The sequence below is a fragment of the Suricata suricatta genome, chromosome 2 (genome assembly GCF_006229205.1).
Source record: "Suricata suricatta isolate VVHF042 chromosome 2, meerkat_22Aug2017_6uvM2_HiC, whole genome shotgun sequence".
Taxonomy (NCBI): domain Eukaryota; kingdom Metazoa; phylum Chordata; class Mammalia; order Carnivora; family Herpestidae; genus Suricata; species Suricata suricatta.
In genome coordinates this window covers 84,101,529-84,127,391 of record NC_043701.1, presented here as the reverse complement: position 1 = coordinate 84,127,391, position 25,863 = coordinate 84,101,529, and the positions used below count along the sequence as shown (strand labels likewise).

Here is a 25,863-nt window from a genome sequence, read left to right as displayed (position 1 = left end):
TACACCTGGTTTAAAACACTTAAAAATTTTAAATCTTTTCGTGGTGAGGAAAATCAAAGTATTTACTGAATATCCTAGTATATTTTACTCTTTAGTCACACGACTTTTATTCGCCAGCTCTATTGAGACATAACTGACATACAATATCGTATAAGTTTAAGGTACAGAACGTGTTGATTTGATACATTTATATATTGCAAAATGATGCCACCAGAGCATTAGTTAACATGCCTACCCCATCACAAAATTACTACATCTTTTTGTGTGTGAAAACAGTTGAAATTTACTCTCTTAACAGCTTTTAAATATACAATATTATTAAGTATTATTAGAACGCTATACGTTAGACCCCCAGAACTTCACCTTCTAACTGGACGTCTGCACCTTCTGACCAACCCCAACTCCGCCTACCTTCCAGCTCCTGGTAACCACCATTCAACGGTTTCTATAAGTTGAGCCTTTTTAGATCCCACACACAAGTCATACCATATAATATTTGTCTTTCTCTGCCTCACCTAATTGACTTAGCATAATGCTTTCGAGGTTGATCCAGGATGTTACAAATGGCAGGAGGATATCTTTGTCATGGCTGAATAATATTACAGTGGAGATACACACACACACACACACACACACACACACACACACACACTACATGTTCTTTACACATTCGTCTGTTGTTGAACACTTGTTATAGTGAGAAAACTTTTAAAAAACAAATAGAACTTAGTGTGTATTCTCCTAAATCGAATGGTAACATTCTCAGGCTTAAGAGAAAAGTCATGATTACAATATGGCTTGGGATTCATTAAACTACTGGATATTTACCCCCCAAAAATACAAAACCACTAAGGGAAAGGGAGACGTGCACCCCCCTACTTTTATAGCAGCTTTATTTACAATAGCGAAACTATGGAAGCAGCCCAAGTGTAGACAGGAGAATGGATAAATATGTGGTGTACACACACACACACACACACACACACACACAGGAATATTATGAATATTTTTCAACCCTTAAAAATAATGAAATCTGGCCATTTGCAACAAGATGGAGCTAGAGTATATAATGCTGAGCGAAATAAGTCAAAGAGAGACAAATACCATATAATCTCACTCATGTGGAATTTAAGAAACAAAACAAGCAAAGGAAGAAAGAGAGACACAAACCAAGAAGCAGACTCTTAACTATAAAAAACAAACTGATGGTTACCAGAGAGGAAATGAGGGTGGGGATGGGGAAAATAAGGAATGGAAATTAAAGAGGACATTTATCATGATGAAAAAAATAATGATTTTTAAAAGACAAGATCACATTTGCAATCAAATTGTACAGTGCCTGGCATGTGATAAGGTTCTGCTCGATTGAAACCTGTGCCCATTTCTGGTCTGGAGCAACGGCCCCCACACAAAGTCCCTTGGAATCATCTGGGAAACTAAAAACCAAAAAAACAAACAAAACAAAAAAACCAAACTCACAAAAATCCTGACCAACACAGATTCATCCCTGTGCCTGTCCCAGACCAATTTTTGTGGTTCTGTATAGTCTCTATGTGTTACAGCATTTAGGAGCCCTTGTCCAGAGTGTCTGAAGTTACAAAAATGCAATCAGCAGACCCATCTCTAACGGCGTTCAGCTCATCATGCCAGTATTTCACAGACAGTGGATTCTATCATGCCAACATAGCACTGCAAGCCACTGTCCTGAGAATATATTGTGACAGAATAATTTTCCTCAAAATTAAATATAATCTCAAAAACTGAGAGAGAAGTATTGCCAGGAGGTAAATTTTGTGGGTTTTTTTATGTTTTCTTTTTTTAATTTCTTTTTGAGAGACAGAAAGAGACAGCATGAGCAGGGAAGGGTCAGAGAGAGAGGGAGACACAGAATCCGAAACAGGCTCCATGCTCTGAGCTGTCAGCACAGAGCCCGACGTGGGGCTCGAACCCACAAACCGTGAGATCACAACCTGAGCTGAAGTTGGACACTTAACCAACTGAGCCACCCAGGTGCCCCAGGAGGTAAATTTTGAACAGAAATCATTTATATTAAACACCAACCTGGATGGAACTCAAAAAATCCTAATATATTTTAGATGATGTATAGTCTGCTTCAAATATGCCAGACCAGGAATAAATTATTCCTGAACACTTTAAAGGGAATAGTCAGCAATCTGGGGAAAGTTATAATACTGGTATTATTTTCTTTGTAGAAAAGATGGCATCAATTAATTAACAATTATTTCTTTAACACTTAGAAGTGAGCCCAGTTTTATGTTACCTACTTAAGCAAAGTGTAAATACAAAATATGCAGAATATATTGATTTCCTCAAGGACATAAAGCAAAAATACAATGTATTTGAATATTAGCTAAATGGATTCCTTAAACAATCATGGCAATAAAAAAACAAAACAGACCATTGCTTTTAAAGCCTCTAATGCTCAAGGGGAAAACTATATACAGGTTGCTAGAAAAACTTACCATTACCTACGGCAAATAGAAGAGAAATAGCATGGAAGGAAATAAAGCACCTAAAACCAAAGAATAGTTTATATCCTTTCTTTTATATTAGGATCCTTAAATTCCGTCAGTTTTTAAAGCTCTTTGTAATGATTTTGCAAAGATAGACAAGAAAGATGGTCTATGTTAACATTCGAGTTCCCTGCTCTCTGTTGAAATGACATAATTTTCTCCTAGAGGACATTAATTTTCATGAGAAAAGGAATCAAAATTATAATCATTATAAATCAGGAAAGATTATTCTCTATGATAAAAAAATAAATAGATTTCAAATTGTACAAGTCATTTAATTAGGACAGAGGTAGAAAAGTAAGTGTCTTCTGAATATTAATGATGTTTCAGTGCTGTTTCAAAACAGGGACGAGCTTATATAGAAGAGCCCATAATGCCTGGAGACTAATCAAGGCAATTTGTACTTTTTCATTTTTAAAATAATCTTTAAAAATAAACAAACAAAATAATCTGAAATTGATCAGTCCTAAATCACTCTATTTTTAAAGGCCCTGAAATATCAAAATCGGCCAGAAAAAAATTGTTCTCAACAGCCTTAACAAATCCCTGAAAACAAAGAGCATCCACCATGGGCACAGACCTTACTTTGCCTGGAACACCCAGTTAAACTGTGCGATCTTACAGCTTTCACACAATACTGTTCATCTCTGAGTATTACGTACTTACGCTCCTGTTTACAATTCCGGAGAGATTAGAGTAAAAGGGAGCGCATCTTCCTAAATATATATACTCAAGAGTACAAATTTTAGTCAAGAACTATGTAAAATGACAGTGAGATGCTGTTAAGCCCTCCTTGGCTTCAATGTAAGGTGGCTCCTGTGCTGGTCACAACCCCATTCAGGAGAGCGGCAGAACAACTGCAAACCCTCACCTTCCATCGTTGGGCTTAGAATTTCCCTTCTCTTTTTCCTTTGGTGCTCAAGAGCCCGTGGCCGTTTGAAGCCAGTGGAGAGTAGACATTAGAGCTAATGGAGAGTAGATACAAAGTCGTGTCTGTGAGAAAGGAGCAGAAGGAAAGTGCAATCCCCTCTCCCTGCCTGCCCACACACATCGATCCCACCTCCTCCCTAGCGTGGAAGCTCTGCCCGGACAGCCTCTCTGGGCCCACATTCCATCACATGCATGAGAGCTCCTGGTCCTCACTCTGATGAACTTACTCACCCTAGTCACTATGATGAAGTGACCACCAACCTTCATTTACAAAACGGATAATACATTTTATTGACAGGGGCTTTTTTTTTTTTTTTTAAGAGAGCATGCACACACACGGTAGAGAGGGGCAGAGAGACAGGGAGAGAATCTTAAGCAGCCTCCACACTCAGATCCACACATGGGGCTCGATTTCACAACTGTGAGATCATGACCGGAGTCAAAATCAAGAAGCCGATGCTTAACTGACTGAGCCACCCAGACTCCCCTTATCAACTGGATTTTTTAAAACTAAACTATAGATACGTCAGATTGTGTGTTTCTAAATACTCATTAGCTATGCTGTGGCCTTATGAAAAAGATTAAGAATGGACCTTGAGGGGCGCCTGGGTGGCTCAGTCGGTTAAGCGTCCGGCTTCGGCTCAGGTCATGATCTCACAGTTCGTGGGTTTGAGCCCCGCGGCGGGCTCTGTGCTGACAGCTAGCTCAGAGCCTGGAGCCTGCTTCGGATTCTGTGTCTCCCTCTCTCTCTGACCCTCCCCTGCTTGTGCTGTCTCTCTCTGTCTCTCAAAAATAAATAAAAAACATAAAAAAAAAAAAGAATGGACCTTGAGGGTATTATGCTAAGCAAAATAAATAAGCCAAAGAAAAATACCATCTGATCTCCCTTATATGTGGAATCTTTAAAAAAATTCATAGAAACAAAGAGCAGACCGGTGGTCACCAAAGATGGAATGTGGGACAGGAAACGGGTGAAGATGGTCAAAGGGTACAAACTTCCAGTTACAAGATGAGTAAGTTCTAGGCTGTAGTGTATAGCACTGGTGACTACAGTTAACAATATTGTGCTGAAATCTGAAAGTGGCAATGGGAACAGATTCTTAAAAGTTCTCACTACACACAAAACAACTGTAATTATGTGAGGTGATGGATGGGTTAACTAATGGTATTGTGGTTATCATTTTGCAATATATCCATATATCAAATGTTGTGTATTAAACATACACAACATTATGGGTCCCTTATAGCTCCATAAAGCTGAAGAAAATAAACTGAGAAGCAGAGAGGAGTCTCTTTAAAAATAAAAGGGGTTTCAGGCATATGAGTTCCAAAGTTTAAAAAAGCTAGGGAATAATGACCCTGAGTCACAAAGAAGAAATAATAAGTAGAGAGAGAAAAATTAGATAAATACTCACAAAAAAATGACTACATTTGTTAAACTACATGAAAACAAACCAGAGACGGGCCCTACTTAAAATCTAAGAAGTAGGAAAACATTGTAAATGTTTGGAAACCTAAGTAACATCACCCCTATTCATTAGCTATTTTTGTCTGGTTAGTTTCCCGTACTATTGTTAAAACTTAAAAAAAAAAAAAAAAAAAACCAACCTCGGCCTCAGAAGACTTGTTGAGTACCTTCACCCCGGATACTGAAAAGGAGAGAAATATTTCTCACGATGAATTCTACTCTACTATAGGGCAGTGCAATGAGAACTCTTAAAAGGACTAGAGAGCAGTAGGAAAGGAAGCAGGATCCTGGGCTTTGGGAAGAGAAGGGAAACAATGAGAAGAAAAGTATAAAACCAGGAACAAGGTGCTATGCCTCTTGCTTTTATGTAAACTATGTCATTCATTTTTTTAATAAAAGCATATGAAATAAGTACTATCATTGTCCAATATGATAGATGAGGAAACTGAGGTAGAAGGTTAAAAAGCTTGCTAAAAGTCACACAATTAAGGGGTGGAACAAAAACTTGAACTTAGGAAGTAGAATTCCAGAGTCTGCTCTGTTTTTTAACCACTATTCTACAGTGCCTAAAGAAACAAGTTAATAACTTACAGGGAGACAACCGAATCTTAGAAAAATTTGACAACAGCTAAAATGTGGAAAGTAATGAACTTCAAGCTGTCATTACCTTTTATATATATATATAAAAAAAAAAAGGAGTATGTGACAAACTTCAGTTGTTTGTAAAGACCAAGTGTCTCAAAACAAAGGTTATACAGTCTAAAAACAAATTTTACATATTACTCCTTTGTCAGTGTTCAAAGGAGCTTAAAATGAAAGAGTGTCTAATACTAAAAATAAAAATTTAGAATTTCTTTAAACCTTTCCATAAATATGAATGATTAGTTATTTTCATATTTTTTTAATTGCCCAGAGGCAAACCCTAATGAACTAATTGCTATTCATTCAGCCCCATGAAATGAAATGAACACAGGCATAAGCACGCACACACATAAAGAGCTCACATATATGCAATCACATCCACAAGCATAGCGAGAGGTCACCTGCATGTACATCAACCCTTGCATGCCTGCAGACAGACGTGTCTTGCCCATATTCAGGCTCACACAAACCCCCTAACCCAGGAACAGAGATACTCCCACACTAAGATTCATCCCCAGAGTTATAGTTGGCTTTGGGACTTTTGTATATACAATTTGTAAAACTGAATTATATTTACAGCTACCAATAAGGCATATTTGTTAACAGAGGCATATTAATACCAGCCTAACATTTAAAAAATATTTAGTTCACAAACCCATTTGATCCCATAAGTTTATTGTATCTATTTTATAGAAGAGGACACATTCTCAAAAATAAAGTACCAGGTCGCCTGGGTGGCTGTGTTGGTTAAGCCTCCAATTCTTGATTTCGGCTCAGGTCATGATCTCACGGTACATGGGACTGAGCCCGCTGCCTGGGCTCTGTGCTGACAGCGCAGAGCTTGCTTGGGATGTTCTCTCTCTCTCTCTCTGCACCTCTAGCACACGCTTCCCCTTTCAAAAATAAATAAACATAAAAAAATACCTTTCCCAATGTAATACAGCCAGTAAATGGTAGACCTAGTCCTTTAGACTTTAATTTATAACCTCTATTACCTACCAATGTGGTTGAAAGTAATTCTATGTTAGTGTTCAACTGCAAGTAACTACCAGTCACTATGTATTGGTTTATAAACTCAACTGCTTTGCAAAGTAACCTCCTTTCTTAATGTTGAAGATATTGTAGGATATGAGACTGAAATAAAGATGGGCAAAATTCTGAAGAAGCCATTAACATACTAACCTACTGATCGGTGTTCTATTTTTTTGACAAGCAGTTTGTAGGACCTTAAAAATTCTTCCCAGTGGAGCCAATTTTAAATAATGAAAAGATTACAAAACATCCTTATAATTCAATGTAATATGGGTTTAGATAAACTTTAAAAAAATAAAAATATCCAATAAAGTCTATCATAGAATTCCTTTGAGTTCAAAGGGAGAGTCAAAATTATTCAGACTATCTTTTAGGGCCAGAGAAAATATTATTGCAATTATTTCCCTCAGTATCATATTATAAAAAAAATTTTTTTATACCGAAAGTTAAGAAAATGTTAGGGAAGAAGGAATATAAAGAAACTTTGATTTTCATTACTTAAGGGGTGGCTCAGTTGGTTAAGCATCTGACTTTGGCTCTGGTCATTATCTCAGTTTGTGAGTTGAGCCCATGTGCAGGCTCGGAGCCTAGAGCCTGCTTTGGATTCTGGGCCTCCCTCTCTCTCTGCCCCTGCCCTCCCCTCAAAATAAATATTTTAAAAAACTTAAAAAAAAAGGAAGACCACATCAATAATATCTATTTATCATTGTTTAAACAGACATGAGAAATATCCCTAATCATTTCATTTACTGCTCCAGATGGTTCCACCTAAGAAAACCTATCCTACTAATAAGAAAAGCTTATTGGTGAGATCAGGAAACAACCCATGCTTTTCCCTTATTTCTACTGAAGAACTTAAGAATATCAAACCCACCTTTTTTTTTTTTTCAAATAGGCTCCATGCCCAGCATGGAGCCCAACACAGGGTCTGAACTCAATGACCCCGAGTTCAAAACCTGAGCTGAGATCAAGAGTCATGCCCTTAACCAACTGGGCCACCCGATGCCCTATCCCACATTTTTAAATGTATCCAAATCACAAATTCCCCAACTCTGTGCTTCTTTCCTGTAATGTGATCTACTGTATATGTAGGAATCTATTTGGGCTCTCCACATCACATAAGACTTCAGGGGAAATAAGGCGAACTTGATAGTCTTGATACTTGCTGTGCTGGGAATAACAAAGTCCACTGTCTCTAATCCAGGCATCTCATGCCTTCTGCCACCATCCCTGAGCTAGTAAAAGGCTAATTTATTACACTCTAAGTAGGAAAAAAATAAAATCCAAGACCTGAGAGGGAATACTTCCTCCTTTGCCTCAAATAAAGAGAAAGAAATTTTAATGGAACAACTTGGAAAGATCATTTTACGTTCCTCACAGATAAGAGGACATGATGGACACTGATATCTGACTCTTACTCTAAATACTGAAAATGTTGAGCTAGGATGATAGAGATTTACTGTTAAATTAGAGTCAGTCTAAACTCCTAAACATTAACCAGATGCCCCCCCCCCCCAAATGTATGAGGGTTTACCAGGAACCACTTAGGAAATTTGATTGCAAGAGTCATTATGCAGAGCTGTCTTTGGTTCTAAGTAAGAAGGTGCCATGTGTGTAGAAGGGTGAACCAAGTCAGGAGCTGAGAAACTGAATGCTATTTCTAGAATTCTAGAGGCTAAGGACAGAGTAGAAGACTCACAAGCCCAGAAAAGCAGAACAGTAGATAAAAGATGTATAGCAACAAGGGACCCCATGAAATTACTCTACAAAACAAAGTCAGTCATAAGAATCTGTCAAGCCCAAGAAATGTAAAGACACTTTCTAATAGTACCAGTCAAACAGGCACATTTCTATTCCCCTTACCATTCCCTCTCTCCCAAGCTCCAGTTCCAGGGGAGGCAGGAGAAGGGGAGTATCTATAACCATAAAGGCCACCAGAAGCTTTGACTATTTTAAGAAGTTAGAAAGCATACTCATTCAAAGGGACCACAGGAGTGTAAGAGTGGTCAGATTCCAGTTCTGTACCGTGGGCAGGAGATGAACTCCTCTCACTCAGTAAGGACAGTGGGAGTTAACTAAAGTCCCTTAATGCTTATCCCTTCAAGTCTTAGGTGGTTTTCCTAATGTGTAATTAATCTCTTTATGGAATAGATTCTATGTATTGTTTGTTATGGATTTCTAGATCCTTTACACACTATTGGGCATACAGTCTTATTCATTTGATGTTACTCCATGAACAAATGCAGTGCCACTAAATGCTGGGCATGTTCACTGAAACATATCTGAAGGATTTACCTCTCTGCTCTTTTACTCTACTAAGTGTATACAAATGAAGTACCATAAAAGGTGATGTCAATTAAATCCCTATCATTTATTTACAGACTTTGTAAGCTCTAGTTATGTTTTATAAATTAATTTTAAGCTGTGTTTTATAAGCAGGAAACCACACTTCTAACAAGTGGAAAAGTCTATTTGTACACTTGCTTAGTTTGTTAAATCTAAATAAAGATTGGGTTGATAACCCTCCAGTAAATGTAACTCAAAGAGGGAAAAGTCATCTTTTCAAGAAAGACATGCCTCCCTTGGATTCATTTCCTTTACATGAACACAACCCATAACTTTACTGTACACTTGTATCAATTATAATTTCTGATAAATGTACTGATAATCTGATGGCCATTTCTGTCGTAAGTAATAGGCTTTTCTTTCCTAATTGCAAGAATGTGTGTGTGTGTGTGTATGTGTCCCCTTAATCTACAATTGTATTATACTATACCTAAAGGTGGACATCTTTTCTCTGTCCTGTTTAATGTCCTTGGGCTTTTTCAATTGCTCTCCAAATATAGCAGACTATCAATCTTTAAAGAATTTATCTTCCCTGATGCATACAGAATATTCCTACTTCCTGGAACTCTGAATCTTAACTTAGTCTATTTTCCATGTTTCTTAACTTCTCTTTCATGTTTTCAATCTCTTTATCTTTTTGTTCTAAGATTTGCTCATCCAGACTGGCAACTCTCAGTTGAGAGTTTTGATTCACTAATCCTATCTTCTGTTATGTCAATTTAATAGAGTTTTTTTTAATTTTAATTGCATCAATTTTTGTTATTTACAGAATTTGCAACTGGTCCTTTATGATTCTGCCTATTCTTGTTTACTCCTTTTCTTATTGCAAGTTACCATTTGAAATTCTTAAACATTCTTATTTTTAAGTGCTTTCTGGAGAATGTATTCTCTTTCTTCAGATGTCAATGATCCTATTTTATAGATCTGCTGCCTCTTATGGCAACAGATTTCATTACATGTCCTAAAATACTTGCTTGCAACCACACCTTCCATGGAAGCTTTATTCTTTGTAAGCTCTTTCCTGCCATGTTGTTTCATGCTTGCTCAGACTATCCCCCTGGAGTTGCATAGCTCCAGAGCAGGTCTTAAATTAGAAAGACTGGGGCTTTGGTTCCACATGGGTAGAGCTCTATTCCAGATGCCACATCCACACAGAACATATGGTTACTATTTCCATTTCTGCATAGCTGCCTCTTTGGCCCACAGGAAAACACCAACAGTGTCAGGTGGAGTTATTTCAGGTCTAGTTTTATGGCCTAGAAACATGGTCCCAGCTCCCTGGTTTATGCAGACAGCCCAGTTTCAATCTCTTACCATTTGCAAGGCACATTTGGCAATTCTTAAAATGTCTAACAATCTATATTCTCTTAAATTTGGCTTCAACATCCACTTTTTAAGCTCTGGGCCACGTGACCCAGGTTTCTGAGAGCCAGACAGCATCAACATCCACTCACTACTAAGAGTTTCCTGTCTATTCATAGCCTGCAGGGGTTTTCTCCTCCTTAAATGTAACTAGAACACAGTTACTTATTTCTCTGAAAGTTTTACACATACATTCTCATAAATTTGAAGCAAAGAGGAGGCAGATTATACAGGTGCTTTCTCTGACATTTTAATCTGAAATCCTGTTGCAAATTGTGTGTGGGGGCAAGTATGATGTGACTCAGGAACAAAGGATGTGTGCTACCTTTGACTTTGATCCTATTTCAAGAAAGCAGGTCAAAAGCTATTTTCTAAAAACATAATTTTAGTAAGTAGTATGGAACTTTAAAAAAATACTACTTTCAATAATAGTTTTTGGCTTTTCAAAATTCTGTCATTTATTGTAACTATTCTTATTTTCACTTTTTGTCTTTACCAATGTATTCTTACCATTTGCTAGCCTCAGTTATATACCATATAGCACTTAATATCTTCCTGATATACCATGGAAAACCCACTAGTCTTTTGTATCTATTCCTTTTTTTCCTCTTAACTTCATTCACCATAAGGATAAAATTCAGTAAGTTTCAATCACTGTTGAGTTGTACAAAAATAATCACGATGCACTTTTCTTACTTTTTCATCACCCCCGAATTCTGCCTTGCATCTATCTGTAGCCAACCACCACTCCTCCAGCCCCACTCTGAGCCACGTGCAATCACAAATGGACTTTCTCCTCCTCCTTTAAATTTCCCTTCTCTGGTATTTCAAAAATAAATGGAACCATATAATATGTAGTCTTCGTCATCTTGCTTCTTTCACTTAGCAGGACTGGGAAGCCACAATCTGTCGGCCAAACCTAGTCTGTCATGTATTTTTGTAAACAAAATTTACTGGAACATAACCAAGCTCACTCCATATTGTCCATGGCTGCTTTTACACTACAACAGCAGAAGCGATTAGTTGGAACAGAGATTATATGGCCCACAAATCCCAAAGTATTTACTGTCTGGCCTTCTACAGAAAAAAATCTGCTGGCTTGACTTAGTAAAATATGTTTGAGGTTCACTGACGTTGTAGCATGTATCAATAGTCAGTATATTGTTCCTTTTTTATTGCTTAATAGTATGTCACTGCATGAAAAACCACATTTTGTCTATCCACTTACCAACTGATGGATATGTGGACATTTTCCAGTTTTTAGTTATTATGAATAACTCTGCTATAAACACTTTGTGTACATGTCTCAATCTAGACATGTGTTCTCACTTTTCTTATACAGATTCCCAGGAGCTGAATTGTTGGGTTATATGCTAAATTTCTGATTAACTTTAAAAGAAACTGACAAACTGTTTTCCAAAGTGACTGTACCCTTTTATGTTTCCAGGAACATTTGAGGGTTCCAGATTCTCTTTATTCTTGCCAACACTTGGTATTGTCTGTCTTTTAAATTATAATCATTATAGGGTGCCCGGGTGACTCAGTTGGTTAAGTGTCTGACTCCTGGTTTTGGCTCAGGTCATGATCTCACAGTTCTAGTTTGAGCCCAGCATCAGGCTCTGCACTGAGAGTGCAGGATTCTCTCAGGAGTCTCTCTCTCTCTGCCTCTCCCGCACGCGTGTGCGCTTGCTCTCTCTCTCAAAATAAATAAAATTAAAAGAATTAAAAAAGATTTCAAATTATGTTTATTGTATTGACTGTATGTGTATTTAATGGACTAAATTTGCATTTGCCTAATGACATGATGTTGAACACTGTTTCATGTGGTCATTTGTCATTCATGCATACGTCTTTGGTGAAATACTTCTATTCAACTATCTTAATCCATTAATAAGTTGGGTTGTCTTCCTAATATTGATTTGTAAGAGTTGTTTATATATTCTGGATATAAGCTCTGTCAGATATATGATTTGCTAATATTTCTTCCAGTCTGAAACTTGGCTTTTCATTCTTGGTGGTGTCTTTTGAGGTATAAATATTCAATTTAATGAAGCTCATAAAGGTTTATTCCTGGATTCACAATTTTATCCATTTATCTATGTGTCTTTCTTTTTGCTAACTTCATGAATGTGAACTTATAAGAAGTACTGAAACTGTGTTATGTAAATATTCCAACTTTCCTGTTTTCAAATATTCTAGCCATTCCCAGTCCTCTGCATTTCCACATATATCTTAGGATTAGCTTGTCAATTTCTACCAAAAATAACACCATATAGAATTTTAATTCCTCATTCTATTTCTTTACTTGCTGGAATTCTATGCATATTTCCTTGTCTTAAATCAGTCTTTGCTATTTGTCTCTTTTTAGTAACTTGTCTAAGTTTCTACCCTGATAACATAAAATTGATCATAATATTCTTTTATAATCTTTCAAGTTCCGTGAAGTTGGTAGTAATTTCATGTCTGTAACTGCTGACTTTGGTAATCAGTGTCTTTGTTTCTGGTCAGTCTAGCTAACCGTTTGTCTATTTTGTTCTTCTTTTCAAAGAATCTTCTAGTTTCACTAATTTTTCTCTAGTATTTTTCTGTTCTGTTGGTTTCTGTTATATTCTTTATTAACTCCTTCCTCTACTTGCTTTTGGTCTGGGTTGCTTTTTTTCTTCTAGTTTCTTAAGCTTAGAAGCTTAGGACTGATTTTAGAACTTTCTTTTTCTTATATATGCATTTAAAGGTATAAATTTTCCTTGAAGCACTGCTTTATCTGCACACATAAATTCTGAGGTGTCTTTTTGTTTTCATTCATTAAATATTTTTAAATTTCCCTTACGTTTTTAACTGACAAATATTTGGGCTTTCAAAGATTTCTGTTATAGGATTTCACCTTTTGCACTCTATCAGACTTATTTTATGGCCAACCATACCGTCTAACCTAGAGAATGTTCCACATATGTTTGAAAAGAATACAATCACCGGATGGAGTTCTCTATATATGTCAGTTAGGTCAAGTTGATTGATAATGTCACAGTCTTCTATCCTCTCATTTTGTGCCTAGTTATTTTATCAAGTATTAAGAATGGGGTGTTGAAGTCTCCAATTATTATTATACAAACTTTATTTCTTTCTCAGTTTTACCTCAGACATTTGTAAACCACTGTTAGATGTATACACAATTTATGAATATTATATCTTCCTGATGTATTGACTTTTTTATCATTATGAAATATCTTTATCTGTCTTTTATAATACTTCTGGTCTTCAAGTCTGTGTCAGAAAAGCTTTCTTATCATAAGACATGCTTCCTATCAATAGTATATAGCTGAGTATTATATTTTTATCCTGTTTGACAATCTCTGTCTTTTGAGAATGTTCAGTCCATTCATATTTAATGTAATTATATGGCTGGATTTACTTTTGCCATTTTGTTAATTACTTTTTATTTGTGTCACACCTTTTTTTTATTCCTCTGTTCCTCGCTTACTGCTTTCCTCTATATTTTTTATTTTCTATTTTTTCAGAGTTATTTTCTTAGTAACTGTTCTAAGGACTATAACATGCATATTAATTTATCACACTAATTCAAAAAAATAATTCCAGTTAAACAGAAACTATACTCCAGCATATGTCCAATTTTCTGCCCCTCTTTTGTACTCTGCCATATGTATATTTCACATACATCTGTCGTAAACACAAGCCCAGGTGACAGGGACTTAAGGAAAGTAGACACTGGTAGCAAAAGAAATCAGGCAGCAGGGTCTAGGAAAACCAGGCGACAGAGCCCAAAAGAACACAGGCTGTGGGGACCAAATGAAACTAGGCAGTAGGGACTAAAGTTTGCCAGGTGGTGGGGACAAATGAAGCCAGGCAAGAGGCCCCTAAAATGTGGAAAAAGAAAGATACCAAGAGCTCATCCCCTCTGTGTAGATGTCACCCCCACACCCTGGACCTCTCTCTAGGTAGCCCCCTCCCCAACCCAGTGGTGGTCCCCTTCCCTAGGCCAACACTGGGACATAGCCAGAGCCCCCTCCTCTCTCAGAGGCCAAGGCCAGTTGCAGCTAATGGGCCCCAGCCCCATCCCTGGGACCTCAGGAAGTCCTAGTCCCTGCCAACTGCTGCAGAGGCAGTGGGGCCAGGAGGTGGGTAGAGAAAGAGAAGAGAGACAGCTTGGCTAGAGAAGCACACCTAGCAGCTACAGGGGGCATGGGGGAGGAGGGGGCCAAGAATGGAGTGGGAATCTCCAAGATGGGCTGGCAGCATCTCCCTAGGGCGGGGGTGTGGGGTGGAGTTGTGACAAGTTCTCCAGCCCTGGGCTGCATAGCCACTAACCTGGATGCCCACACAGGCACACCCCCACCCCACTGGTGCCTCTGGTGCTCTGTGGGTACGCCCAGCATGCCTTATGATAAGAAAGCTTATCTGATACAGTAGGCTTACTGCTTGATATTTGGTATGATTTTATGTGTTTAAATGTAGAGAAGTGAAAAAATATATCTACAGACTCTTTTATATTTACTCAAACATTAACATATTCAACACTCTTGAGTTCTTCAAAGAGATATGAAATTAACATTTGAAGTCATTTCTTTCCAGCCTGAAGAATCTCCTTTAGTATTTCTCACAAGACCGTCTAGTAGCAGGAACTTCTCTCCATCTTTGTTTATCTGAGAATAATTCACCTTTTACTGCAGAAGACTAGTTTTTCTGGATACAGAACATTGGTTGACCATTTTTTTCTTTCAACATTTTGAGTATGTCAGGTTTTATGGTCCCTACTATTTCAGATGGAAAAGTCAGCCATTAAAGGTATTACTAGTTCCCTATGTGTAATGAGTCATTTTTTTCATCTAGCTTTTCAAGATTTTCTTTTTTTCCTCTGGCTTTCAATAGTTTACGTACGATATGTCTATGTGGGTTCTCTTTATGTTTTCCAACTTGGAGTTTGTGGAGCTTCTTGAATCTAAAGTGTTTTGCCAGTATTTCTTCATATATTTTTTAAGTCCTCTTTCTTTCTTCTCTCCTGGGTCCCCCATTATGTGTATGTGTATTTACTTAATGCTTTCTCATAAGCCGCTGAGACTCTGTGGACTTTTCTTCTATCTTTCTCTATTCTCCAGGGTATATAAATTCTATTAATGTATTCAAATTCATTAATATTTTTGCCATCTAAAATCTGCTACTGACCCTATCTAGTGAGCTTTTAGTTACTATACTTTTTAACTCTAGAGTTTACACTTGTTTCTCTCTTCTAATTACCTCTTTAATAAATTCTTTATTCATTGAATCACTGTCACCCTACTTCCCTTTTAACGCTTTAAACATGGTTTTCTGTTTTTTTAAACATAGTTATAATTACTGCTTTAATGTTTTTCTCCACTAAATCCAACATATGGAGACACTTAGATACAATTTCTAGTGATTTTCTTAAGTATGAGTCATTCTTTCTTGTTTCTTTGCAGATCTCTAAATTTTTGTTGAATATTGGACATTTTAAGTAATACACTGTAGCAACTCTAGCTCTGATTTTCCTTGAGGGTTGTTGTTGTCTTACCTGTTGGTGTTTTAGCATCTCAATGAACTAAAAGTCTGTTTCCCCTTCATTGCATGGCTATTGAGGTCTCTACTTTATTCCCTCCAACCCCATTTTTCTTTTTAAGGCTGGCTTTTTAAGACCTTTTCAAGCTGGTCTCCAGTGTTCACCTTGGTGTTTTGCTAAAGACTGATTAGAGATTTTATTTAATTATCTCAATCTAGTAAGGCTTCCACTCCAAGGATGGGACTTGTATGTGGAATGAGAAGTGCATTCAAAGTCTGAGGCTTTCACAAGATGGCCCCAGATTTCATTACCACTAGGCCTATCTGATTCTCCTCTCCACATATTCCTAGGTTCCACTGACCGATGATGTATGATGGCTTAGGCCCACCTCATATTCTGCTGGGCATATCTACAGACTCCAGTCAACCTGGGATATGTGAAATTATCAGTCCCCCATGACTATCTCATCTCCTAGAACTCTCTAGAAAAATCCTATTTCATGAGTCTTTAACTTGCCACAAATTGGATCATAGCCTCAGACTAGTGAAGCCATTGGTCCTTCCCGTTTGTTTGCAACGAAGGTTACTATTTTAATCTACAACACTGTGAGAGAGTGCCCGTTCCCTAGCTGGGGCTACAAAACTTTCAGTCTTCAAGGCTTGCCCCCTCCTGGCTGAAATGCCGTACCAACATAGCCAGGATGAGGGAGAGAGGATGAGGAGTAGCACAGATAACACCACAAATTTGTGTTGTTCTTATCCTGAGTTCAGTGATTTTCATGAACAGTTTCTCGACTTGTTTAGTTGATTTCCACAGTACTAAACTAGTTGTTTTGACAGCTTTGTCCAGCTTTATGTTTGCTTTGTGGGGAGAGCAATCTCTCACTCAGTCACCTCAGATATTCCTTTTTTAATAGTGTATATATACCACATGTTGCTATAGTCCAAAATTTAACTATACTAAATCTTGGCTATAACTTTGAAATTTTTTTATTGTTTATGTAACTTTGAGAGAGAGAGAGAGAGAGAGCGCGCGAGCGAGCAGGTGGGGGGAGGAAAGAGAAGGAGACAGAGAATCCAAAATAGACTCCAGACTCTGAGAGGTCAGCACAGAGCCCAACACGGGGTTCAAACTCATGAACCCTGAGATCATGACCTTAACCAAAGATGGATGCTTAACCGACTGAGCCATGCCGGCACCCCTTGACTGTAATTTTGAGATTGTATTTACTTCTGATATAAAACTGCAAGTTCACGTTTTTGTAATTCATATTCTATGCAGATATGTAGCTATTTTAGACTAGACATATTAGACTCAGCTTCCCTTTTTTGTTCCTGCTGGGAAAAACTCATTTTGTGCACATGTGCTTGTGTACAGAGTATACAGAAAAGTTAAGAATTTTTCTACAGCAATATAATACAGAAGCTACTAAAAATGTAGTACAGTCACAGGCAAGATCATGCTAATAGGCTATCTAGACACAACAGTATATGAGAGATACTGATAATCCACAATAGATGAAAATAACATTAAGAGGTATGGAAACTATGACACATGAAAAATATGAGAGAAATGTCAATGTTTACCCTGAAAAAAAAAACATGTTGCTAGCCTTTCAAATATTTAAAGTAGACTTACTCAGTATTGATACAACAGAGAGAGTTGTTAATCTATTTAACAACTTAAGCTAAAACAAATGAACTCATTTCACTCTTTTGCAAAGTGATGAACTTCTCTCAGAGAATGATAACAGACTAGATGACCACATATTTAAGTGTTTATTTAGAAGATGAACTAGATGACCTTTCAACTCTAAGTTTCTACAATTTTATAAAAAGAATTATATAAGAATTTAGAGGATAAAAGAAAATAATCCAAAATATAAAGATGACCATAATTTATGTTTTGATAATACAGGAATGAGTTAAAAAGATATTCCTAAAAGACGGATTCCACTGCACTACTGGTTCTCATAAGGCAACAATATGTTGGATATTACAAAAAACCTATTAGACGCAGAAAACACTGTCCTACCACTGTACAGAGCAATGATCTAGAATTCTGGTTGCCATAAGTTCTTAAAATCAAGAAGGCTGAAGTGGGAACAGAAGATAACTAGAAGGAACAAGATATAGAAATTCTTACACAAAACCAGACCTTACTCTGAAAAGGCGCAAGCTGAGTGGGGACATAATAAATATTTATAAAGGCCAGGAAGGGCACAAATAAGGTAAACTCAGACTGGTTCACCCAAACATAGAAGGCAACCCTTCAAACTCTGAAAGAGGTTAAGCTTAGGACAAATAACAGAAACATCGTTATATTCAGGAAACAGTAAGATAAGTTGATTAAAACAAGTTACAGACTTAAAAAAGAAATAGCTTACCTCTTTTAGTTGATCAGCACTCCCCCATGAAGCAGAACGCTGATGTGACCTCTTTTCGGCTCCCTCTTCTGCCCAACAGCTAGGTGTCTTTAATAAAAAAAAAATAATAATACAAATAATAAAATAAAGAATTTTATCTCTACTTTTTAATTTCACAGCAACTCAAACATATTTCAAAATCTTAGCACAAACCAGTTAAGGGATTATACTAAATACTAAAATCCCTTAAGTGCTAAGATTTTTCATAACCCATGAAATGTTTAAAACATCCTGTCATATTCTGAATTAGACATGGTCAATCTATATCTCTGAGTAATGTTATTCATAACATTTGTTTTTTACACCAACATTAATAACTTAAAGTTATCAAATCAAGGAGAACTGTGAAGATATGCATCTTTAAGCTTTTAAAGAGAATAGCCAAACTAAATATAAAATGGCACTTCTTCTAAGTAAAATAGAATAAAATGAGATTAACAGAACGAGCTCAGAAGCAGTGGGATTACAGATGGCCTACAAGTCAAATATCTAGCTGGCTGAAGTGTGGATTGTACTATTCTTCCGATCTCAGGAAAGAGAGTATTAGCAATAGTCTCCTTTTTTGAAGAACATCAAGCATCTTTAAAATATAAAATTATAAAAGTGAAAAAGAAAAACATTAAGTTAAATAAACTTATTATAATCTAAAGCAATGCATTAAAAAAAAAACTTGAGTTACATGTCAGAAAAGAGTTTTTACCTAAAACCTCATTTTCAGTAATTTAACCAGTCACAGACACTATACCCAAATGTAACACAATATGCTAAATGCCAAATAGCGAGTAGCTGTATAAAAAAAGTCAAAATATTAAAATAACATCTTTCAGATATGAGAAGACTCGTAGTATAGTGCAAATTATGGAGAGTAAAAACCACTACAGCTAGACAAAGGATATGATAAGCACAATAAGTACATATAGATTTAAAAATTATTTTTTATCACAGACTGAAAAAAAATCATTCCTCATGTTGAGGTTGACGCTATATAACTTCGTATGAAAAACCCATCAGTTCTACTCTATACCATTCAAGATGCTTAAAACAACTTTTTAAGTAATTACCTCTTTAAAGTAATAATATTCCAAAATGAAACCAACAACTAAATAGTAGTTGAATAAAAATACAAATAAGCTCCTTACCCAGTTCAAGTACCGAAGTGAAGCTGTTTAGTGATAACTGAGAGTAAAACAGTTTACTTTGGTCAAACTTTGATTTTGAGAGTTTATATGCTTCATACTTTTACTTTTCTACCAAGCATAAGCAGTACTCCTGTCAAAAACCAAATGCTTAAGGACCACAATGTTTAAAACTCAAAAGTACTTCACAGGAAAGGAGTCAAATGTCTGGTATGTCCTGTAATTATTTAACAATTATATTTCTAACAGGAATTATATTCACTGGGTCAACTCCAATATTTCAAAGGACATTTACATAAACTATATAATCTTCAACATAGAGTTAAATCAATAGCCAGAGAACTACAATTGCCTTAATACTGCCAAGGGCAAATGGAACTACACTTGAGGCCTCTTATCTCACAAAAGATCTTCTTTCTTCATATTATCATTCTTTTCTTAAAACTGAATGTGAAAACCTATATGATTATTTTAGAATGTAGTGTTATATAAAAGAAATAAAAACTACAAAGGAATATTTCTGTTCCTGAAATCCAGCTAGTAAAACATGTAGGTTTTTAAGAGAGCAAAACCACTAGAAGAGTACTCTAACATGTGGCTGCAGAATTATATGCATATAAATTGTTTATATGTATTCATCATAGTATCAACTTTTCTAAAAAACACTCCCCCAAAAGTAATTTCACTTTAATCACATTAATTTGAAACAAAATAGTAGAAAATGTTCGAGTCTGCAAATATATTCTCTAGACTACACTGTCCAATATGACAGCCACCAGCCACATGCAGCAATTTAAATTTAAATTAATGAAAATGAAATAAAACTAAAAATTCAGTTCCTTAGTCATACTAGCACATGCTCAATAACCACATGTGGCTAGTGGCTGCTATACAAGACAGCACAGATGTGGAACATTTCCATCGCTGCAGAAAGTTCTACTGAGAGCAGTGTTTTACACATTTAATCACAGATTTTTAACAAGTTATTTTAGTCAATGCAAAACCAAAAAATGACTGCTTGGTTTATTAAATCCATGTAAAGTTCGTGCTGGTGGAGACACAAAAGATGAAGAAATTTGTATCTAATTTATTAAACTGAATATTTGAGAAATGCTTTACCACTTAAATACAATAAAAAACAATACAAAGCAGCAAAAGTTCTTTCCTTTCCTATCAGCAAGAAATCCCTTCCAACTAGACTGTCCATTAATCTACAGTAGAACTTTATGAACTGCACTACTTACTGCATTGCTACTGGATGCTGGTAAAAATACAACAGTTCTATGGCCAATTTGGGTATTACTGCAGTTCATACTTCCCCATACCCCATGTAGCATTTCAAAAACTCAAATACACACACACTTTTTTAAACCTGCTTTACTTTCTTTCTTTTCCTTATATGACCCAGAACATTTATTTTACAAGTAGATGTTCACAAACATCTTCCACAGACAGCTTGGAAAGGAATATAATCCTCAATAATTTGGACTGTATGTAACTGCTTGCTCTTCAGCGAGCACACTTCAGGGGATGCTTCCTTTCTGGTTGCCTCCACTCACACGACCAAGGAAGAGAAAGTAAACCTTTTGTATACTTGAACAATACAGAACCAAAGTGTGTATCTAAGATGGTTGTCAATAAGGTAGTTGACTAAAAAAATTTCCCTCGGCGTGATACCAAGGCCATTTTCATTTTTTAAAATTCACCTCTCAGAATTATCCAAAGTCCAGCCCATGAGGCCTTCTCTCTAACCCTCAGGTCCACCCACCTAGCTCCTGAGAAATACACAGGAAACGGTTCCATTGCATGGGACTGCACACTCGTTAAGACAATTTTTTAAGAGTATTTTTAGGTTCACAGCAAAACTGAGAGAAAGTCACAGAGATTTCCCATATACCCTTTGTCCCCCAACATGCACAGCCATCCCCCACCAGAGTGGTATACTTAAACTGATTATCCTACCTCGATCCATCATTATCACCCCGAGTCCACAGTTTACATTAGAGTTCACTCTTGGTAACGGATGTGGACAAATGTGTGTGGACATGTATGCCACCATTATAGTATCATACTGGGTATTTTCATTGCCCTAAGACTCCTCTGTGTTCTCCCTATTCATTCCCCCACTTATCCCCTAAGCACTGGCAACCACTGATCTTTTTATTTTCTCCTTTTTGGCCTTTTCTGGAATGTCATATAGTTGGAATCGAATGGGAGGGTCACGTTTTCAGAGTGGCTCCTTTCACTCAGTAATGCATATTTAAGATTCTTCCATGTCTTGTCACAGCTGTATGGCCCATTTCTTCTTAGTGCTCAGTAATATAGTTGTCTGGATGCACCACACCTGACTTATCCATTCACCTACTGAAGGACATCTTGGCTCCTTCCAAGTTTTGGCAATTATGAATAAAGCTGCAAAGATGTTTATCTGTGCCCAGGTTTTTGTATAGACAGAAATTTGCAAGGCCTTTGGGTAAATACCAAGGAGCACAAATGCTGGATGGTGCGAAAAGGCCACATTCAGTTTTGTAAGAAACTGCCAAACCGTCTTCCCGAGCAGCTGCATGTATCACATGCCCACCAGCCAGGAATAGCAGTTCCTATTGCTCTGCATCCTGGTCAGCATTTGGTATTGTCAGTGCCCCGGATTTGGGCCATTCTACTAGGTGTGTTTTAATTTGCATTTCTCTGATGACAAATGATGTGGAGCATCTTTTCATACGCTTGCTTGCCATCTTTCTTGGTGAGGTATCAGTTAACTGTTGTTTGTTTTCTTGTTGTTGTTCTTTGTATATTCTGGGTAATGGTCCGTCATCAGATGTGAATACTGGAGATGTTTATTACAGGCTTTATTCATGAACTAGCAAGGACAAATGTGCTTTCCTCCTATATCAACTTCAAAACAGATTACCTCTTAGCAACAAAGTACTCTTTTCCAATATGCAAGAGCCCAAAGCTACTACCACAATCACCCACAAAACCAAAAAAACCCCAAAAACAAAAAAAACTAATCACCTCATAAATTCTCATAATCTTACATAAAACTTACCTAAAACTTTTCTTTTAAGTAAGCTCCTCACCCAACGTGGGGCTTGAACTCATGACCCCGAGATCAAGAGTTGCATGTGGCTAACTAAGCCAGACAGGCACATCTTATGTAAAAGTGAAAACATCTATGTTTTATACAGTTAAATCTTAGGTCTTGGAATTTAATGTAGTTTATAATCGATATTGGATATATGATTACTGACTGCTATTTTATAATACTTAAAGACATGATCCTTAGTAGCAAAGTACTAATCAAAATGGCAAAGCATGAAATGGAATTATAGGAATCAACGATACTTATAATATTAAGTGTTATGATTACAAATTTTAAGTTATAAAAAGTTTTAAAAGACAATTAAAAACCCTTCATCATTTATGAATATAACCATTAATAAAAAAGTGTTTAAACTTCTAGAAAATTTTATTTAAAAAATTTTTTAAACATTTAAGAGAGAGAGATATTGAGCATGAACAGGGGATGGGGGCAAAAGGATGAGGAGGGAGGAGATAAAGAAAGACTATCTTAAGAAGACTCCAGGCTCAACACAGAGCCCAAGGCAGGACTCAATCCCACAATCTTGGGATCATGACCTGAGATGAAATCAAGAGTTACGAAGCATTAAAAAGGAGCACAGGGGTGCTTGGGTGGCTCAGCTGGTTAAGTGTCTGACTCTCGATTGATTATTTATTTATTGAGAGAGAGAGAGAGAGAGAGAGAGAGAGAAGAGGGCAAGAGAGAAGGAAAAACTGAATCCCAAGCCAGCTCCATGCTGCCAGGGCAGAGCCCAGCATGGGGCTCAAACTCACCAACCATGGGGCCATGAGCTGAGTTGAGATCAAGAGTGGGTCGCTTGACCGACTGAGCCGCCCAGGTGCCCCTGACCCTTGAGTGCACACACCTCTCTCACTCTCTGTCTCTCACAAAATAAATATTTTTTTAAATGCCTTTAAAAAAATAAAAATGAGCACAAAAAAGATTACGATTCTACTATTGTTATCCCTTCAACGATATAGTAAGTTACATGTTCATCAGGTTAGACCAATTTCAGTGTGTTCGGTGGATGAGCAGCACCGGCCTCATCTAAGATAACATTAGAGATGCAGATTCTCAGGGTCAATTCCAGAATTGCTAAATCTGGAATTTTTAGATACGGTTCAGCAAGTTTTATTAACATGTTCTTCAGATGACTCTAATGCAAACAAAGTTTGAAAACCACTATTAGACTAAGGAAATTAAAAAGGAATAACAGATTTTTGCAGTCAAGGTGCCATACTGACCATATATCCATTTTTCTTGCAGGCTAATATCCATTAACAAGTATAATATCAATTTGCATATAATTACTTCTTTGGAAATTACCATAAGCTAATGTGTATATCATTTGGAGCCATGTACAAAGTTATATTGATAGGTAGAAATTTTTCCCTACTAAAGAACATTAAGCAATAGTCCCTAGCAAGAATTAACATGCCCGAGTATTTAAGCAAAGTGTATAAAATCTATATCTAATTAGGCTACAGTGGCCTCAAATCACAATTGAATGAAAATCTGTGAAGTAATGGTTTGTGATTTTCCAGATTAGTAAACAGGGAACTTATTCAGAAGAGTTAAGAAGCTATATTTCTTCAGGTTACGGGGAGGAGGAGGGAGAGTGTTAGTGAACTGCAATTTCTGAAAACAGGAAATACCACAGAAATTAATTATTGCATCTGTGCTCTACATGATAAAATGAAATAAGCTACCAATCTCTATAACAAATGTTAATTTGAGAAAAAGCAATCATAAGTGTGCCAACAACCTTTACGATATTCATAGTAATTCTAAGAATTAACCTGAGACACACCCCCAGAGATGCACTGGAAATAAATTAAATGTCTATCAGAAGAGAAATGAAAACTTGTGGCACATTCTCACAATGTGAAAGCCACTGTGCATGGATGACAATCTCACTTCAGTAAGCAAATACACACAAACAAAAAGGGCTAGAAAGAGATTTCAAACTATAAGTAGTATTGAGGATTTTAGATTATGCTATAGTAAATTCATATTTTTTTTCAGCCAAATGAGAATAAAAATCAGGAAAAATAAAGACTTAAAATCATGTTTAGGAACACTTAATGGCATGGGAAAATGCTATGACTTATGAAAAAGGTTACAGAACACTATCTATAATATCCTGTGAATTCTATTTTTAAAATGGTTTTAGGAGCGCCTGGGTGGCTCAGTCGGTTAAGTGTTTGACTTCATCGCACGTTATGATCTCACGGTTCATGGGTTCAAGCCCCGCATCAGGCTCTGTGCTGACAGCTCAGAGCCTGGAGCCTGTCTTCAGATTCTATGTCTCCCTCTCTCTCTGACCCTCCCCTGCTCACTCTGTCTCTCTCTTTCTAAAATAAATAAAAACAGTAAAAAAATTTTTTAATGATTTTTACTTTTTAAATGTAAATAATAAAAATAAAAAAGATATATATCAAATTGTTAAGAAATGGCTATATCTGGATGTTAGAAATATAGGCACCTAATTTTGTGGGTTTTTGGTATTTTCTAAATTTTCTACAATGATGACTGTTTTCAAAATTAAAAACCAGATAAAAAATAAGATAGCTATGCTATATGATTGATAAGTGTGGCCATATACCTACCATGAGGAAGCCCTCTTAACTTTAGACATAAATGTCAAATCTATTTTGGAAGACAGGCTACACGTTACACGTAAATTAGAATGTTAGTATACATCACATAAATTATTGTTCAGGTTTCTTTTGACTAGGAGGGTTAGGGCTTTCTCCAGACTCTTAGGATCTACATGCAGATCACCAACTACTGGCTATGGAAATGGTGTTAGAGATTTTAAATTTCTTTTTTAAGTTTATTTATTTTGAGAGAGAAAGCACAAGCAGGGTAGGGGCAGAGAGAGAGGGGAGACACACCGTGAACAGAGAGCCCAACGCAGGGCTCCAACTCACAAACAGTGAGATCACGACCTGAGCCAAAATCAAGAGTCAGATGCTTAACCTACTGAGCCACCCAGGTGCCCCCGGAGTTGATGATTTTAGATAAGCAGGAACACGTAGGTGTTTAGAGTACCTGAAAACTGAAGGTCACTGAAATGGCAAACACTGAGTGGAAAGTTATTGATGAGAATGCTGATAGAAAGTTATATAATTCAGTTCACGTATGCCTTTCAGGTACACTTTAATTACATGAAGGAAAAAGTATCTAAAAATGTTCTCTTGATAAAGTTAAACACAGGGCTACAATATGATCCGGCAACTCTTAGAGAAATGAAAGTATGTGTCCACACAAAACCTAGTGCACAAATGTTCACAGCAGTACATCAACTCATGAATGCATAAATAAATTCCAGTCTATACTGTAGAGTATTAGTTAGTAATAAAAAGGAATGATA

General features: G+C 36.7%; 1 protein-coding gene across 1 annotated transcript in view; it reads right to left on the bottom strand.

Annotated features, from left to right (window-relative positions):
- GLCCI1 (glucocorticoid induced 1) overlaps positions 1-25,863 on the bottom strand; it is a 105,247-nt gene that overhangs the window by 33,334 nt on the left and 46,050 nt on the right. Inside the window, exon 6 of the mRNA XM_029918923.1 lies at positions 18,231-18,317. Coding sequence (XP_029774783.1) covers positions 18,231-18,317 — 87 coding nt within the window. The remainder of the gene's footprint in view (positions 1-18,230; positions 18,318-25,863) is intronic.